At 41.8% G+C, this 19,097-nt stretch overlaps 2 protein-coding genes across 5 annotated transcripts in view; one reads left to right on the top strand and one right to left on the bottom strand.

Moving 5' to 3' along the window:
• Phospho2 (phosphatase, orphan 2) overlaps positions 1 to 5,193 on the bottom strand; it is a 7,367-nt gene extending 2,174 nt beyond the window's left edge. The window contains exons 1-3 of one of the 3 annotated variants that reach the window (XM_031370537.1): positions 4,853 to 5,193; positions 4,278 to 4,313; positions 2,252 to 2,402 (exon numbers count right to left, since the gene is read on the bottom strand). The gene's annotated coding sequence lies outside the window, so the exon portion shown is untranslated. The remainder of the gene's footprint in view (positions 1 to 2,251; positions 2,403 to 4,277; positions 4,314 to 4,852) is intronic. The other 2 variants (XM_031370539.1, XM_031370538.1) reach the window with 2 other exon arrangements.
• Positions 5,194 to 5,225: 32 nt separating this feature from the next.
• Positions 5,226 to 19,097, top strand: part of Ccdc173 (coiled-coil domain containing 173) — a 36,631-nt gene continuing 22,759 nt past the window's right edge. The window contains exons 1-4 of one of the 2 annotated variants that reach the window (XM_031370535.1): positions 5,226 to 5,388; positions 9,463 to 9,689; positions 14,378 to 14,551; positions 14,666 to 14,859. In XM_031370535.1, coding sequence (XP_031226395.1) covers positions 5,340 to 5,388; positions 9,463 to 9,689; positions 14,378 to 14,551; positions 14,666 to 14,859 — 644 coding nt within the window. In that variant the 5' untranslated portion in view covers positions 5,226 to 5,339. The remainder of the gene's footprint in view (positions 5,389 to 9,462; positions 9,690 to 14,377; positions 14,552 to 14,665; positions 14,860 to 19,097) is intronic. The other variant, XM_031370536.1, reaches the window with a different exon arrangement.

Here is a 19,097-nt window from a genome sequence, read left to right as displayed (position 1 = left end):
TTTTTTCTTTTTAAACAAGAGTAAGTCTATTTTTTTAAAAAAGATTTATTTATTATTATACATAAGTACACTGTTGCTGTCTTCAGACGCACCAGAAGAGGGTGTCAGATCTCATGTCGGGTGGTTGTGAGCTACCATGTGGTTGCTGGGATTTGAACTCAGGACCTTTGGAAGAGCATTTGGTGCTCTTACCAGCTGAGCCATCTCGCCAGCCCAGTTGGTTGGTTTTTTGAGATGAGGTTTCTCTGTGTAGTTAGTCCTGGCTATCCTGGAACTCATTTTATAGACCAAGCTAGCCTTGAACTCGGAGACCCACCTGGCTCTGCCTCCTGAGTGCTGGGATTAAAGGCGTGTGCCACCGAGCCCAGCTCTAAGTAGGTTAACTTTAACAAAAAGATGTTAAGTAAAAATACCCAGGGCTGGAGAGATAGCTCAGTGATTAAGAGCACTAGCTGCTCTTCCAGAGGGTCCTGAGTTCAATTCCCAGCAAGCACATGGTAGCTCACAACCATCTGTGATGGGATCTGATACCCTCTCTGGCATGCAGGTGACATGCAGATAGAACACTCATATACATAAAATAAATAAATTAAAAAAAAAAACCCTCATTAACCTTAAAGTACACACTAACAAACTGTAACCATGTTATAATTTTAGAAATTCTAAAAAGTAAAGGATCCAAAACAGGAAAAAGATACAGAAATCAATTAAAAATAGAAAACATGGTATGTACCTAAAGTATTTTCTGGATTATTAAAAAAGCTAATTAGTAGTAAAAATAGCACACAAGAATTTTGTCACTTTATGGTAAGTAAGGAATATATAACATAGAGGGGAATCTCTTCTTATGTGAATTTTCTGGGTTTGATGTTATTGGTGAGGGAAAGTTTTTGAGAAAGAGCTCAGTCTGGAGCCCAGGCTGTCCTTGAACTTGTGATCCTCCTGTTTAGCCTCCTACGTGCTGGAATTACAGGCATGAGTCTACATACCCAGCTGTTGTATGAACGTAGATGGCATATTGTATTCTGGTATGTGAGTTTTGTATTTTTAAGTATCTAATCCAGGTGTCACTGGCTGCCAGAGATTTAAGTGAGAAATGCACTTTCATGTACAAATAATTCAGTAAATAGCAGTGAGGAGCTGGGCAGTGGTGGCGCATGCCTTTAATCACAGCACTTGTGGGGCAGAGGCAGGTGGATTTCTGAGACCAGCCTGGTCTACAGATTGAGTTCCAGGACAGGCAGGACTATACAGAGAAACCCTGTCTCGAAAAAACAAACAAACATAAAAAACAAAACAAAACGAAAAAAATAGCAGTGAGGCAAAACTGATGATTACTGATCACCTAAGAACATTTCAGTTAGCTAGGCAGTGGTGGCACCCTGCCAGAGGCAAAAGCAGGCAGATCTCTGAGTTCAAGTCCAGCCTGGTCTACAGGGTAAATTCCAGGACAAGGCTACTTGAAAAATCTATGTCTTAAAAAACACCCCCACCCCCACCCCCTGGGAAAAAAAAAAGAACATTTAAATTAAACATACTGCCCTAGAGTTTCCATTGCTTTGAGGAGACACAATGACCAAGGCAACTCTTATAAAGCACAACATTTAATTGGTGCTGGCTCACAGGTTCTGAGGTTCAGTCCATTATCACCATGGTGGGAAGTATGGCAGTGTCCAGGCATGCATGGTACTGGAGGAGCTGAAAGTACTATGTCGCATTCCAAAGGCAAACAGAAGACTGTCTTCTAGGCAGCTAGGAGGAAGCTCACTCCTGCACCAGGTAAGGCTTCAAAGCCCACCCCCACAGTGATGCATGTCCTCCAACAAGGCCACACCCCCTAATTGTATCACTTCCCATGGGCCAAGCATATTCAAACTACCACACACACCTTATGGAGATGGATGGTGTATGATTTTAAAAAGTTTTCTAGGGATGTGTGCATAGCACTGTGTAACGGCTCAGTTTGATCTCCAGCACCACACTGGCAATGAAGAAAATTTTCCCTAATGTAACTCATTGTTAGTTGAATAATGCCTCAAGCATAGGTTTAATTCACCACAAATTACTGAAAATTAAACTGTTTGAGACAGGGTTTCTCTGTGTAGCCCTGGCTGTCCTGGAACTCACTGTGCAGACCAGACTGAGAAGAACATGAGTGAAGTAAACTCACGTTTAAGATTGATCTAAGAGTATTTTTTTCTCAATTTTAGATATTTTTTCTGTAAACATATCCTTTATTAAAACCACTTACCCAAACTGGTACTTGTAGTCCAATTAACAGTACTTCAGCACAGAGCTTAGGCCACTGTAATCTTCAATTTGCCAGCTGTTTGCAAACATTACTCCAGTTCTGTATGCAGAGAATTGCTCTGATATGTAGCAAAGGAATGAAGACTTAACTCCTAAAATTAATACAAGTATTTTAATGGCTTCAAAATTATTTTTTCTAATTATATCCCTTTTCCTCATATCAAAAAACATGCACTGGCAATGAAGAAACAACTTGATTATACACATATACTTGAAATAAATACAAAAAAGAGAATGTCATATGAAAATATTTTATCTGATTAATAAAACCACAAGTGTGAAGTCAACTGAATATCATTTCAGTTTTTCTCATTAAAAAGGAAACACCATATATTTATATTCAGATGAGTGATGTATTTAAAATAGAAATCTACAAAAATTAAGGAAGTACACAGATTGACTTTTTTTTTTCTCTGATCAAGGCCCAATGTATATTTCAGAGTCTGAGAATATATAGGGAGGGGACCCATCTCCTACCACAGATTGACTTTTAACAATGTGAATTTACCAGGGAATTCTTGTACTAAAATTTGAAAAACAGACCAGTAATCCCAGCACCCAGGACTCAGCTGAGGCAGACGTAATGCTACAATCTTGGACCCAGCTTTGGTTCCATGTGCAATGTAGAGAGAGCCAGTGAGCAGAGAAGATGGGGAAAACACTTGCTGAACAAGGCTAACAAGCCCAGTGTGAGCCCTGCAAGACACGCTTGGGGAGAACCCCAGACGGGAGACGATTCCTGAAGGTCGTCCTCTGACCAGTATACCACTCATGAATATTACACTCATTCAATACACACACAATAACACATTTCAAAAACCAAAACTGTATATTCTCAGGGCTGGAGATGGCTCGATAGTTAAGAGTGCATGCTGTTCTTCTCAAGAGTCCAAGTCTGGTGGTACAATTCTAGCTCCAGGCGACTTAATGTCTTTAAACTCCATGGCTCGTATACACATGCACACACACTTTTGGACACACACACATACCCCAAATAAGTAAATAAATAAGGGGCTGGAGCGGTGGCTCTCAGTGGTTAAGAGCACATCCTGCTTAGAAGACCCAAGTTTGAGTGGCTTCTCTCCACTGTAACTCAGGTGGCTCTGACAGCTCTAGCCTCTCGGGCACCTTCAATCATGTGCCCTTACCCTCACACAAACACATATACAAACATACACATAATCACATACGATACACATAAAATGGCTTATGGACAGAGGCCGGGTCTTACTGAGTGGTTTAATTGTCATTTGTAGTTTTTCTTCTGATTTTGTTTTAAAAATGTCTCCACAGGCATTTGTTTCCAATTAGGGTGCAAATACTACTGTCTTCAATTTACAACAAAAATAAGGGCTATGAGGTGAAAAACAATTAACTAGTTCTAGACTAACTTGTATGGAAAGGTTGTAATTTGCAGTTGCAATCGAGAGTTTCAAGTCAAATATGAGACCCTATTTCAAATATAAGACCGTATCTTAGAAAGTTACTGACATATTTTATGAGGTTCAATACTTGTAACTAGTTTAGTAAAACTCCTGAGGATGTTCACCGAGAGACATGGTCTACACAGCTCAATGCCCCAGTGGCTTCAAGGATGTCTCTCCAGTGAACAGGTTAAAAGGTACCCATATAACCCCTTGTAATGAGGTCCCTCAGCTTAGAGTTTCTGTCCTATGACAGAACACCTATCACATCCACGTAACTTGTTGCTCACTCCACATTATCCTGTGGGAAGAGGGGCTTAGGAAAAGAAAGGCAAAATTTACTGGTGATGTAACTAGCACTGTGTAATTCACTGATTCCTCACTAGGCGTCGTGGTCTCTCATAAACTATTCAAGTGGCTGTTGGCCTGCACATACATACAGTACAATCCCTGACCATTTCAGTCTTCGTGAGATTCCAACTCACTAGGACAAGTACACAAAGTTCTGGCTCCAGAAATTTTTATTCATCCTTCCATACTTACCAGCATTATTACAGTGGAACATCTCTGATAGAAAACCTAGAGAGAGAGAGAACAACACAACGATGTATTAGAATGCTCATTACTGAAAGTCGCACTTAGTTTCATTTTGAGGAACGACAAATGTTGCATAATTAGTCGATCGTACCAACAATTTGGTAATGAAATCATTTGTACATCGATTTGTCAGACGAGCCTCTGTGCCAGTCCAATTTTTGTGTCATTAGAGATCGACTGGTCCCCAAGCACACTAATCACAATTTCTTTACCAAGCAGTTTAATATAGGTTAAAAGGTCTTTCTTTCTTTCTTTTTTCCGATACAGGGTTTCTCCGTGTAGCCTTGGCTGTCCTGGAACTCACTCTGTAGACCAGGCTGGCCTAGAACTCAGAAATCCACCTGCCTCTGCCTCCCGAGGGCTGGGACTAAAGGCGTGCGCCACCACCGCCTGGCCAGGTTATAAGGTCTTAACGTCAATGTTCTGGGGACAACATTCAAGTCTTAATAGTCCTATGTAAAAACTGACAGGTTCTCATCTAGACCCGACTCTGCCTGACAAACCAAATCATTTAAAAACACCTTTTATGTTCCTTAATCCTTGTGGTTCTGAGGTCAAAGGGCTGTCCTTCACCCCAGCCAGCGAGGCGCAGGGTAGGAGCTCACACCCAGCCTGGGCCTCGACTCGCACACTGGACAGTTCCAAACTAGCGCAGCGTGTGAGAAAAGAGAGCGGGACCGAGGTCGCTCCTCACCGACCCAGGCCTGGGTCGCAGCCGGCCGCCAGCATCCGTTCCAGCGTCCGCCAGTTGGTTCTCGTGCCTCCGGTAGACGCTGAACTGCTAGCGCCGCGGCTCGCCCACCGCTCGGCACCGCGCACGCGCACACCCGTGCTTCGGCCCTCGGTTCGGCCGCGGACAAGGCTCCTTCCTGGTTCCTGGAATGCGGCTAACGTCACTTCCGGCGTGGTTGCTAAACAACCAAATGGTTTAGCTACCACGCGGTTGCTGACTTCAACTTGGAAATAAATCTCCCCGGCTCTAGACTCGCGGAGCTCAGCTTGTTAAAGATGCAAGTGCGCTTTGGACGGCGCTCCGGGCAGGCGAAGGAAAGCCCAGGTGAGCTGCTTGGCTCGTACCGGAGCTGGGATTGTTTCTAGAACCCCAGCATAGGGTGACAGAGTGAGGGCTTCGGTTGCCTTTCGACTTTTACTAAGTCGAAAGCATTCCCAGCAAGCATCCTTGGAAGTTAGGCAGATTGGCCTTCAGGTGTATGAGTGGAAAAAGGAAAGAGAACCAGGGGCGTATAGTAGTAGAAAGTTTGCAGGAATAGGCGTAGAAAAACCAGAAAGTTAGACTCTTACCCAAGCCGTAGCTGGTCAGATACTCAAGGGGCTCTTTTTTTTTTTTTTTTTTCCGAGACAAGGTTTCTCTGTAGACCCCTGGACCCCTGGCTGTCCTGGAGCTTACTTTGTAGACCAGGCTGGCCTCGAACTCAGAAATCCGCCTGTATCTGCCTCCCAAGAGCTAGGATTAAAGGCGTGCGCCACCACTGCCCGACGCTCAAGGGGCTCTTAAGCTTTGTTATTCCTTGAATAAATTTTGGAGTGCTGTTTGGAAATGTTATTGACCTATCAAAGTCTTTATTCTGTTGCAGACCTGCTGAGTAGTTTTTCTAAAGCTCAAGGAAATACCTCAGTTCTTTCCACGCCAAAGTTAAAATTCTCCCCTAGTCAAATGTAAAAAATATGGTAATGAGGTAATTAAGGTGACCTAAGATTTGATTTTTTTTTTCAAAGATGTGAGCAAGTAGGACTTCTAAAAACAAAATCTTTATTTAAAGTCCAACCACAACAAGTTTAATTGTTGTCACGGTAACTAATAGATTCTTGGAAATTTGAACTATCTTCATGTTTTGCTTGAGTTTTGTAGCAATAGCATCCCACCTTGACCCTAGGATAGACACAGTCTGGTCAGTGAGAGCATTAGGAAATATGATTCATACACGAGGACATTGTAAAAGTAATATTTATTCACCAGATGTAATTGTTGTCCTGGAGGCTTACTACTGAATAAGGTCAGCCTTTCTAGTTCTTTCTGAACTCTGGCCTTGATTGTTCAATGCAGATGTTCTGGCCCAAACTCCTCTCCAAGCTGACTGATTCAAACTGGCTTCTCTCAGTCTCTTTCTGAATTGCTCTACTTGGAAAAACTGTCTCTGAATTCTGTGACTAGAACTGCGCTGACTGCAGGAACTGAACTGAATAGAACCTCGTGAACTCAACTCCACTGCATTGCCTGAACTCAACAGAACTCCCCTCACTGAGCTTCCACTCTACCCACTCTGCACTGCCTCTCTGTCCTGTCCTTGTGAGTACTGGGCATATCTTATTCTGTCAAATCATTCTCTGATTCATCACTTTATCTGCCTCTCAGTTAGACATCACTTTCAAACACGGCTGCTTTCTTATACAAACTAACTTTACCTTAGTTGTTAGGGACTAAAGTTGTGTATTAAGGACATGTCTGTATTCCATCCAGCCTGAGGTGATTAAAGGTGTGTGTCATTTCAGCTGGATCACATAGACCTAGAAGTTCTTTGAATGTGATCCACATCGCTGGGTTAAAATTCCTCTACATCTTCCTCCTTTTTGTTTAAGCCAAAAATCGTACACAGTTTTAACTATTACAACAGACATTTCACAAATAATTGTTCTGATTCATCATGTCTAGTAGTTCTTTCCTGTTGTGATTTAAATACCATGGCATCCCCCATAAGTTCATGTTGCTAGGCTGGCAGCATTGAGAAGTGTTAAGACCAGGCACAGTAGTAAATTCCTTGAATCCTAATGCCTTAGGAGGCTGATGCAGGAGCCTCCTGAGTTGAGCATGTTTCTGTAGAGAGCTGTTAATGAGCTCCACTGTATTACTTAAGATATTTTCTTTTGAGTTTATGTAACAGAATACCCAACTCAATCATATTAAAAAATAAGGAAATGCACTTACTTATCTACTTCTGAAGCAGTCACTGTAGAGTTCAGGTTGGGTTGATTAGCACCATAATATGATGATCTTTGCTCTAGCTTCTTCCGTTGCTTCTTGCTTGCATTTCATACCAACAGTTTCACCCCAGGCTGCTTCCTCTTGAGATCATGGAATGGCCCCTTATCCCTCTCTTTTACTTTCTTGCTCATGTGCAGCTTAAAAGTCTCTTGAGTGTTTCTCCCAAAACAAAGAGCTTTTTGTTCTGTTTCTTTGATTAACATTAGAGAAATAATTGTTGGCAAGGGAGGTCTCTGTATAGTCAGACTGTCTAGACATGGCCCAAGACTGTAGTTGGTTCTTTGAGTTGCCTTCTCAATGGGGAAGGAGTTGTATAGCGTCCATCACAGTGTCTGCAAATGCAACAGATGGATGTTTCTAAACCTATCCACTATGAAATGACACGCTTAACTCTGAAAATGCTTTCATTACAACCTATTGGTATAGTCATTGTTGATCACAGTCTGAAAGAGGAAGATACCAATGATACAGGGGAAATCAAGGTCCCCTTTGGGGATTCTCAGTCTCAATAAAAGAATTTAAAAATGGACTCAAATAGAAGCTCAAGAACAATTTTATTAAAAAGGAAAACTGCAAGACAGGTAAGCTGCAAAAGCTCAATTGCTGCCTCAAAGAGGAAAGGAAGAAAGAGAGAAAGAAAGAAAGAAAGAAAGAAAGAAAGAAAGAAAGAAAGAAAGAAAGAAAGAGCTGTGTCAGTTAAACTGACATGAAAGTCAGACATGGCAGGCAAGCAGCTGTGTATTGAGGAGAGATGCTTTTGAACAACGGTTCTCAATCTCCCTAATGCTCTGACCCTTTATCACACTTCCTTATATTGTGGTGACCTGCCCCATAAAATTATTTTCTGTGGTACTTCATGATTATAATTTTATGAATTGTGCTGTAAATATCTGTGTTTTCCAATGGTCTTAGGCGACCCTCATTTCGACTCTCAAAGGGGTCGCCACGCACAGGTTGAGAACCACTGCTTTAGAGAAAACATGCAGTCTGAAATACTGGGGAAAGCTCCAAGTGTTGAGGAAAGCATGCTAAGGAGAGATAGAAGAAAAGGAGAGTACACTTGTCTGATCAGTTCAGAAGAGTGATGAGTCTTGACATAATACATGGCTGTGCCCTATAAGGTTCTGCACTGGGGCAGGGATTCTGGAAAAGAGCATACAGCATTAAATCATGTATATAACAACATGGACGAATCTCAAAGTAACTCTTCTGAGTAAAATCTATAATAAAAATAGTACATGAATGGTGGCCTAACAGAGCCTAAGGAGGGGTGACAAGCAGTAAAACAGGGCTAGGGACTGTTGGTGTCCTGTGGCCTTTACCTGAACTGTAATGATGGCTTTGGAGGCATATACTTGTCAAATTTAATGAAGTGGATCTTATAAAAGAGCTAATTCTTCCTATCTCATTAGCATGGCTCAAGAGGAGTTCAAGGATGGACCCTGAGCAAATGTGATTGAATCTCAATCCGAACTAGAATGTTTGGTTTCCACCCAGGCCGTTGACCTCACTCTCTTTTTTTGTTTTTGTTTTTGTTTTTTGATACAGGGTTTCTCTGTGTAGCCCTGGCTATCCTGGAACTCACACTGTAGACCAGGCTGGCCTCTAACTCAGAAATCCACCTGCCTCTGCCTCCCAAGTGCTGGGATTAAAGGCATGTGCCACCACCACCCAGCCCCAAAATTACAATTTTGTTTTTGTTTTTTTGTTTTTTTGGTTTTTTTTTTGAGACAGGGTTTCTCTGTGTAGCCCTGGCTGTCCTGGAACTCACTCTGTAGACCAAGCTAGCCTCCTCAGAAATCCGCCTGCCTCTGCCTCCCAAGTGCTGTGATTAATGGTGTGCGCTACCACGCCCGGCACTGACCTTACTCTCTTGACCAGGAGTTTTTTCCACCAATATTCCACAAAGTTAAATGTCTTGCCCAAGTTTACACATGAAGGAAATCACCAACGATTTGATCACTTCACTCTGATTTCATAAAGTCTTGTATTATCTTCCTCAGCCAATCTTACGTTACACATTTGAGGCAATTTTCAGATACCACTCCACTCCAGACATTTCTGGAAAAAAAAAATCATGTGAACTCTTCCTGGGAAAGTATTTAATAATTATGTTTTTGAATGCATTAGGAATGGATTGCTTTAAAAAAGAAGAGATTCCCTATCCACCTCTTCTACCTAGCAAGGTAGATCTCCAGCAGATCACCATAATCCCACACGCCGAGTGGGAAAGGATCCGGGATAGCCTCAACAGGTTGACAAGAGAAGCAGCCGCCCTTCGTGCAGAAAGAACAGCAAAGAAAAATATGCATATGCAATCTCAAGAGTTGGTAAAACACTGGACTAACACATATGCAGTAAGTCTCAACCTTCCAGAATTCACATGCTTTGAACAGTAACTGCTGCTTCTGAATAGTGCCTTATACCTTGTATAGATAATTTTATGTTCAAACTATCATAAATACAATAAAACACGGGACTATAGAGATGGCTCAGTGGTTAAGAGCACTGACTGCTCTTCTGAAGGTCCCGAGTTCAAATCTCAGCAACCATATGGTGGCTCACAATCATCTGTAATGATATCTGATGCCCTATTCTGGGGTGTCTGAAGATAGCTACAGTGTACTTACATATAATAAATAAGTAAATAAAATCTTTAAAAATAAATATATAAATAAATAAATGCAATAACACATTTTTAAGATCTTTAAGTAATGTATTTGACTCAATTAAGGTGAACATTTTGTTAAAATTTTGGCATGGAGCTGGGCAGTGGTGGCACATGCCTTTAATCCCAGCACTTGGGAGGCAGAGGCAGGTGGATTTCTGAGTTTGAAGCCAGCCTGGTCTACAGAGTGAGTTCCAGGATAGCCAGGGATACACAGAGAAACCCTGTCTCAATAATAATAATAATAATAATAATAATAATAATAATAATAATTTTGGCATGTACATGCCTCCAAAACCATCAATACAGTTAAGATAATGAACATACTCATCACCTAAAAGCTTACCTCCTTGTCACTCCTCCTTAGAAATGAGTAGGTCACTATTTATTATTATAGGGTTTATTCTCCCCTTTAAGAGTTATATACACTCTTTGTATTGTTGAGTAGTAGTCCAGTGTTTGGTACACTACAGTTTATTTACTTGCTCACTTGGGTATGACATCAACCAAATGTTGACATCTGGGTTGTTTCTATTTTTTGACTGCTATAAATATAGTTGCTGTAAACATTCATATAAGTCTATGGACATATATTCCCATTTTTCTTGAGTAGATATTTTGACATGAATATGTATAATGAAATCATAGTCACTGTATATATAACTTTGTAAGTGGGTTAAAAGGTGGCTGGAGAGATGGCTTAACAGTGATCATAGCTCTTTCAGAGGATTTGCATTCAGTTTTCAGGACTCACAGTGAGCAGCTCACAATCACCTGTAACACTAGCCCCAGGAGATCGGACACCTTCTTCTGGCCTCTTGAGATACCTGCACATGTGTACACACACACACACATACACACACACACGATAATATAAATCTTTAAAAAATTAATTTTGTAAGAAATGTCCAAACTGTTTCACAAAGTAATTGTGATTTTATATCCCCCTCCTACCAGTAGGATGAGAGTTCTGTTGCTTCTGTATTCTCATCAAGTTAGCATGGTTAGTCTTTCTCATTACAGACATTGTAATGGATGTGAGTTTTTCCATATGGCTTGAATTTGAGTTTTCCTAATCACAAATGTTAAATATTTTAAAATTAATATTTACTGTATACCCATGTACCATGCACATGTGGAAGTCAGAGGACACCGTGTGGGAGTCCTTTCTCTCTCTCCACCATATGGGCTTTAGGAATCTAACTCCTGATGCCCCCTTGGCGGCAGTGGTCATCAGCTGTCTGAGTTAGCGTTAGCATGTCTGTGAGGGATCGTCTTGACTGAAAGCTGATGTAAGAGGTCTCAGCCTACTGTATGTGGCACCATCCCTAGGCAGGTGGTCCTGGACTGTAGAAGGAAGCATGGTCCCTGAACATGAGCCTGAAGATGCCAGGGGGTGAGCCAACAAGTGGGGTCCCTCCATAACATCTCCTTCAGTTTCCTACTTTGAGTTCCTGTCATAACTTCCCTCAGTGATTGCCACAGGCCAGCCAGTCTGGGCCTCCCTCAACCCGTGTGGGGAACAGGCTCCTAGTCAGGTAGACAAGGCATTGGCAAAGAAATGACAAACAGAAACAGACACAAGGGAGTGCTGTAACTGAATGCCATTTGTACAAAGTAGAAATCAGGCTTATATGGTATACAGAAAACAGGGCATACTATAAAAGTCATGTAGGCAGGATATGGCTACATCAGGGTCAGTGAAAACAAGCTGCCAAGTGCAAGGCAGAGGAGCAGTGGTGTCCTTCTTCTTGGGCTGGGTCGTTCTGGCAGCCCCAAGGTAAACTCTCAGGGTCTGTCTGAAGCAAATAGCTGAAGGTCATATTTCAGCACTCCTTGACCGTAACACAATTAGTCGGGGAAGCCCTACAACTTCTAACTTCTCACTGGCAGTAAAAGAGTTTTTCTTTCTGTGTGAGACTGTTCTGATAATAAGTGCCTAACTGCTATCTCTGACTCTTGAGACACCCTGTCTGGTAAGACAGCTTCTTAGTAAAAATTCCCAGCTAATTATAGCTAGGAAATCTATTAAGATTATTGAAACACGGTGAAGGCCAAAAAATAATGTTCATTCTCAGTTTTAGTTAATAATGAAATATTTCTTAGAGCACCTTTATGCCTGAATAAAGAAAGCACGCAGATCTCTCCACAGACTTAGCAGAGATCAATCTGGAACACCTCTGAGTTAGGAGATGTCAGCGACTGGGCTACCTCAGGAGACAGACTCCCTTTGGAGTCATAATGCCTCTTGTCCATGATCAGGTTTTAACCCTGATACTGTAGACCTACTGGGGTAGACAAGTGTGTGCAGCAAGTGATGGATTGTGACCTTAAAGTATAAACCAAATAAATCCTTTCCTCACCCAAGTTGCTTTTGGCCAAAATGTTTTTATCACAGCTGTGGAAAGGAGACTAGACTATTGGCTAAACATCTTTTGATGAACTTGCTTTCCACCTCTTCAAATTTTCATGATGAGGGGCTGTCAAGATGGCTCAGCAGGTAAGAATACTGACTGCTCTTCCAAAGATCCCAAGTTCAAATCCCAGCAACCACATGGTGACTCACAACCACACATAATGAGATCTGATGCCCTCTTCTGGCACGTCTGAAGACAGCTGCAGTGTACTTATGTATAATAATAAATAAATCTTTAGGCTGGAACAAGCAGGGACTGAGCAAGCGGGGTTGACTGAGCAAGCAGAGGTCCTAAACACTCATTTTCCAACAATCAACAACCACATGAAGGCTCACAACCATCTGTACAGCTACAGTGTACTCACATACATAAAATAAATAAATAAATCTTTAAAAATTTTTTCATGATTAGATCCTTTTCTTGTATTGATTTTAGAGAACTTTAAAAACATTCTGAAGACAAGTGTAGTGGCACATCCTTATAATCCAAATACTCGGGAAGCCCAGCGAGACCCTGGCTTCAAGGCCAACGTGGACTACATAGTGAATTAGTTCAAGGCCAGCAGGTCAACATATCAAGACCTTGTCTCCAAAAACAAAACAACAAAAGAACTGTGACAGAACAAGGACTAGGAATGTAGAGCATCTGGTAGAGTGCCTGTTTAGCATGCAGGGAACCTGGATTCAGTCTGTAATGCTATTTAAAGCCAGGCATGGTAGTCCATAGATGGCAAAAGGAGAATGAAAAGTTGAAAGTCACCTTTGACTGTGCAGTGAGTTCAAGGCCAGCCTAAACTCTGTGATACCCTGTCTCAAGAAGATGTCTATATTTGAAAATATTTCCTCTCAGTGTATATCTTGAATTATTATTTACTTACCTTGTCTTTTAAAAGACAAGAGTCTTTTTGCTTTTTGAGATTTCTTTATACTGTCCATGGTGACCTCTGTCTTAGGGTTTCTCTTGCTGTGAAGAGACTCCATGACCATGGCAACTCTTATAAAGGAAAATATTTAACTGGGGCTGGCTTACAGTTTCAGGGGTTTATTAGTCCATTATCGAACATGGCATCTTGCAGGCAGATGTGGCTCTGGAGAAGGACCTGAGAGTTCTACATCTGGATTCACAGCCAGCAGAAGGAGACTGTGTGTCACATTAGGTGTAGCTTGAGCATATGAGACCTCAAAACCTGCCCCACAGTGACACACTTCCTCCAACAAGGCCATACCTCCTAATAGTGTCACACCCTATGGGCCAAGCATTTCAACACATGACCCTTTGATGGTCATTCCTATTCAAACCACCTCAACCTCAAACTCAGTCTCAGGTGATCCTATTGCCTCTGCTTCTGTCTTTGGAGTAGCTGGAGTTACAAGTAGACACCGAAATGACTGATCACTAGAAAAGTTTTTAATCTCAGTGAAGTCTTAGGATTGGAGAGAGATATTCATTACATATCCCATCAATAGTTTTGGATTTCAAATCATGTAAATATACTACCCATTTAAAAAATTAAATTAAAAGTTAGTTCAGTGCTGGAGAGATGGCTAAGTGGTTAAGAGTGTTGACTGCTCTCCAGAAGGTCTAGGTTTGATTTCCAGCATACATGTGAGAGTTCACAATGTTCTGTAACTACAGATCCAGGACATCCAGCAACCTCTTCTGGCCGCCTTAGGCACCAGGCAAGCACATGGTGCACAGACATGCATACAGGCAAAACAGCCATGTACATAAACTAACTAACTAAACACTACTTAAAAAGTAATTCAAAATGTATGTTCATGTTTACTAATGAATTGTGCAAACAATAAAAATTCATAGTGAAATTTAAGTGATGGGTCAATTAAATTGGAAAAAATAAAAACCAAAGATTGCTTTTGTTTTGGGGTTTGACCACAGGGCCCTGGGTTTGATCCCCAACACTAAAAAGGAGAAAGAGAGAGATTATTTTATCTTTTCACAGGGAATGAAAGAACAGAAACTTAAAGCCAAGCAAAAGCGTGATGAAGAGATTGAGGCTGAAAGACAAATTCTTGATCTGGAGGAAGAAATATACAAACAAGGAGAAAGAAAGAAGGCCATCGAACGTGCAAAGCAGTATCAGTTTTACCAGACAGAGAGAGTGAAAAACTTTCATGTACTACCTGGCTTTTATTCTATTTATATATATGTATATTTAACATGCATAGTTAACAGTTTCCCTATATCGTTTTCTTAAAATAGTGTGGGTTTTTTGTTTTTTTTTTTGTAGTCAGGACTTCTTCTCAGTAGAGTTATGAAAGAGCGTGATGTCCAGATTCAGTACAAAAAGAATGCAGTAAAATCAGATAAAAAATGGGAAGAACAAGTGAAGCTCAACGATGAAAAAGCTCTTAAAGAAGACCGAGAGAAAGAAGAAAAACGTCGCAAAGAAAGAGTAGCTCTTGCTAACAATCATCTGAAACAGTATGTATACATCAGTGAGCTTTCCTGTGTCTTTCTCATAATGGATGTAGCTTTTCTTCTGATTTTCAAATCAATGTGTACTAAAAACATGGTAGAAAAGTTAAAGTTAAAAAGAAAAAGATTAAAATTCACTATTAGAGACAATTGTAGTATACATTTGTAGCACTGGGGGAGGCTGGAGCAGGGAAATCAAGAATTGGAGATCAGTCTGGACTACATAAGACTGTATCTCAAAAACCAAAACAAAGACCATTGAGGTGGCTCCGTGTGTAAAGGCATCTGCCACACAAGCCTGATATGAGTTCAGTCCCTGGAAGGAAAGAGCTAACTCCACAAAACTGTCCTCTGACCTTCACAAGTGCACAGCTCCACATTCATCACACAGGCACATGCACACACATATATATCCACATCTCGACTAAGTGGTTAAGAGCTGGCTGGGTTTGATTCCCAGTGCCCACGTGGTTGCTCACAACCATCTGTAGCTTCAGTTCCAAAGAAGCCAACACCTTCCTCTGCCTTCCATGGGCATGTGGTACACATGTATACATGCAGGCAGAACATTAGAACATACATAGCATAAAATAAGGAAACGTTTTTAAAATGTATTACCAGGTACTATCCAGGAATTGCCTTGTGATGGTGTAAAATATGTCTCCATGTTCTTTAGCTTCTCTTCAAAGGATAGAGCTTAATTAGTTTCTACTGTCTGGAGGATAGGCTACACATCTTAGCTCATGGCCGTTGACCAGAGTGTGACAGAGTGGTTGTGACATTTCAGATTAGGGTATCAAAGTTACCTGGCTCCTTCCTTGCGTATCCCTGAGAGAATTCACTAGGGAAGCTGACTTCCATCCTACAGGATACTAAATCAGGTCTATGGTAAGGAATAGCTGGCAGAAAGCTGAAGTGTGTGAGTGACAGTGGGTTGCCAGCCTTAGTGAGTGAAGCCTTGGCCCCACTGCAGCCACCCATCTAAGCCCCTCCTCACCCTGCTGGTCAGGAGTGCACAGGATAAAAGTGGCTATTGTTTTAAACCACCATATTTTAAGGTATTCAGCAATCAGCTATTAAAACTTCTGGCCCCATGCCTGGAAAAATACGATATATACCAACATTGTAAACAATGCCCAGGCACCAGACACAGGCAGGCTCATCCCCTTTGGAGCTGTGTCTAGTACAAGAGTCTAGAGTCTACCTCGCACTAGCATCCTGAAGATGAGGCAAATAAGGAACTGTGGAGACACAGTTCTCCAAGTAGAGCGATTTTAATCAAGAAATCAAAAATACCTATTCAGCCAGGCGGTGGTGGCGCACGCCTTAATCCCAGCACTTGGGAGGCAGAGGCAGGCGGATTTCTGAGTTCGAGGCCAGCCTGGTCTACATAGTGAGTTCCAGGACAGCCAGAGCTACACAGAGAAACCCTGTCTCGGGAAAAAAAAAAAAAAAAACCTATTCAAAGACAGCCAAGTACCTATTGACAATGCGTGTTTCTCATTCCTTCTGTGGGTAGTTAATTTCTGTAGGAAGAGCCTCATAGATCCTGTTTAAGGAAACTTTACTGTTGGGCTTGGTGGCACACACCTTTGATCCCCAGTACTTTCGAGGCAGAGGAAGTAAGATCTGTGAGTTTGAGGCCAGCCAAGGCTACATGGTAAGACCCTGTCTTCCTTTTTTGTTTGTTTGTTTTTTCCAGACAGGGTTTCTCTATATAGCCCTGGCTATCCTGGAACTCACTCTGTAGACCAGCCTGGCCTTGAACTCAGAAACCCGCCTGCTTCTGCCTCCTAAGTGCTGGAACTAAAGGCGTGTGCCACCACCACCTGGCTCATTTTTTTTTTTTTCCAACTGATTACTTTTGCATCCTATTGGCTCAGCAGCAGTCTCCCCTAGTTAAGTTCCTTTATGAGAGGGCCAAAGTGACCATCTCAGAGAACTCAACCAGTCCTTTGAGCTCTAGTTTTACACAAGCAGCTGCCTCCAAGAGATCTCCATTACAGTCTCATAGGTACCTCAAAGATGATTATGGATTCCCCACTGCTGCAGTGGACTGCCCAGTGGCACCCATATCCACCCACTTCAAACCAGAAATCCCACTGTCCACCTTGACCCCTCTCCTCCTTTATATCCCACAACAAATCTATAAGCAAGTCATGGTAATTTGTTTTACTCCAAAAGAAGTCTTGAATTTAAAGCCACCATCTCAGGCCAGGATGCTCCCATCTATTGCCTGGATTATTGCATCGGCTCTTAATCGACCCCACTCTCTCTACTCTCTAATTCCCTATTTCCTTTGCTATTCATCATCTATGGCATTCCATTAAAATGAAAATCTATCAAATTATTCTGCTAGTTTTGGTGCTGCAGTAGCTTTCCAGTCATTTAAAGTAAAAGGATGTGGCCCTGTGGAGTCTAACCTCATCTTATCTCAGGCTTCTCTTCTGCCACTTGTCCATTTCCTCATTACACTGTCCCATGCCCTTACATTCCGGGGCCTCGAGTACCTGCTAAGAACTTCCTGGCTTCAATACTTCTCACTTGCTGGGTTTTTTTCTCTCCGGAATTTACTTCCCCGTTCTTTATCTGTGGTCTTCTTACCATCTCAGAGAGACCTTGAGTCTCTCGGTGTACAGCTCAGTTTAGAGAGATCTGCATGACTCCCTTGTTACTCTTTTTCATTGTTTCTTTTCTTTCTCTCTCTTGTTTTTTCTCTCTATCTCTCCCCTCCTCTCTCCCTCTTTCTCTTACCCCCCTCTCTCTTCTCCTCTTCCTTTTTTTGTTTTGCTTTTGTTTTCCAAGATAGGGCTTTCCTTTGTGTAGCCTGAGCTCATTTTGTAGACCAAATTCACAGAGATCCACCTGACTCTGCCTCCCGAGTGCTGGGATTAAAGGTGTGTACACCACCACTGCCTGGCCATCTCTTGCTTTCTTTATGACAAATCACAGTGTTTAGTTGCAGTCCCTAACTCTAATGTAAGTTCCTTGATGGCTGTCTCATCATTGAGGTAGGACTTCAATAAACAGCTATTAGAAAATTGAATAAGGGGCTGAGGATTACAGAGGGACTCAGGCCTCCAGCATAGGCAACTGCAAAGATGGTGCTGTTCACAAAAATGAGACCACAAGGATCCACCTAAAAAGAGGAAGGTGATGGATTTGGCTTTGCACATGCTGAATGTAAGATGGCTGTGGAATTAGTATAGCACTGATGCTTCCTGGATTGTCTATAAGGACCAAACTTTCCTGTTGTGATAAAAATCTATCTATCTATCTTTGAGACAAGGTGGCCTTGCTGACCTGGCATGAACTCTGTAGACCAGACTGACTTTGAATCACAGAGATCCTCCTGCCTCTGCTTTTTCCTCGGTCTCTGTGTGCTGAATTAAAGGCATGTATTAACATGCCCAGCCTCTCCATTGCTTTTATAGGACTATTGAGAGCATGGGTGAGCTTGAGAGAAGTTAGATCTTGATGAGCACAACCTGGGACCTTTTGATTGTTTGTTTGTTTAACATGGTTGAGCTGTCAGCCGTCATGATGCAGAGCACAGCACAGTTGCTTTAGAATGTGCTTGCCAATCTTGAAGACAAACCCGTCTGTGCATCCACTGCCTGATTCATTCCTTGGGCAGAAAGCAATTATGCATTCTGAGCATGAGTGAGGGAAGCATCTGCTGTGCCAGTGAAAGGAGCGATGTTATCATTGACTGGTGGGCTTTATAACAATCACCTTTTTAATTACCTGACAGTAGAGATTTCTACCTTTCTTGGGTAATTTGACTTAATGCAAATTTAGGATGTTCATGGAAATTTCAGGTCCTCTGATTCAACAAATAAATAGGAACATTCGTATCTTATTTTCAACTCTCAGGTTTCTCGAGCAGACATCAGCCATCCATACCACCTCCTTCCTCCTGAGTCCTGGTTCTTTTCAACCCAATACACTGGGCAGCATTTAACTAATAGAGCTGACTACATCACAAGAATGTTTTGGTATTGGCGATGGTAAATCTTGACTGTCAAGTTGATCTGAAAACAAACAAACAAACCAAACCCTGTATTTGTTTGTGCGTATGTGTTTGTGTCTGTGTGAATAAGTCACATGGTATATTCCCATAAAGGCCAGAAGAGGGCACCAGAAGCTGTAGTTATCTGAAGTTACAGGGAGTTGTGGGCCTGACATAGAAGTGCTCTTAACTATGGAGATATTTTGTTATTCTGTCCTAAAGTTGAAAAGAC

Source organism: Mastomys coucha, unplaced genomic scaffold, assembly GCF_008632895.1.
Source record: "Mastomys coucha isolate ucsf_1 unplaced genomic scaffold, UCSF_Mcou_1 pScaffold15, whole genome shotgun sequence".
NCBI classification, from domain to species: Eukaryota; Metazoa; Chordata; class Mammalia; order Rodentia; family Muridae; genus Mastomys; species Mastomys coucha.
The sequence above is the reverse complement of the archived record's forward strand: the minus strand, read 5'-3'. Positions and strand labels throughout refer to the sequence as shown.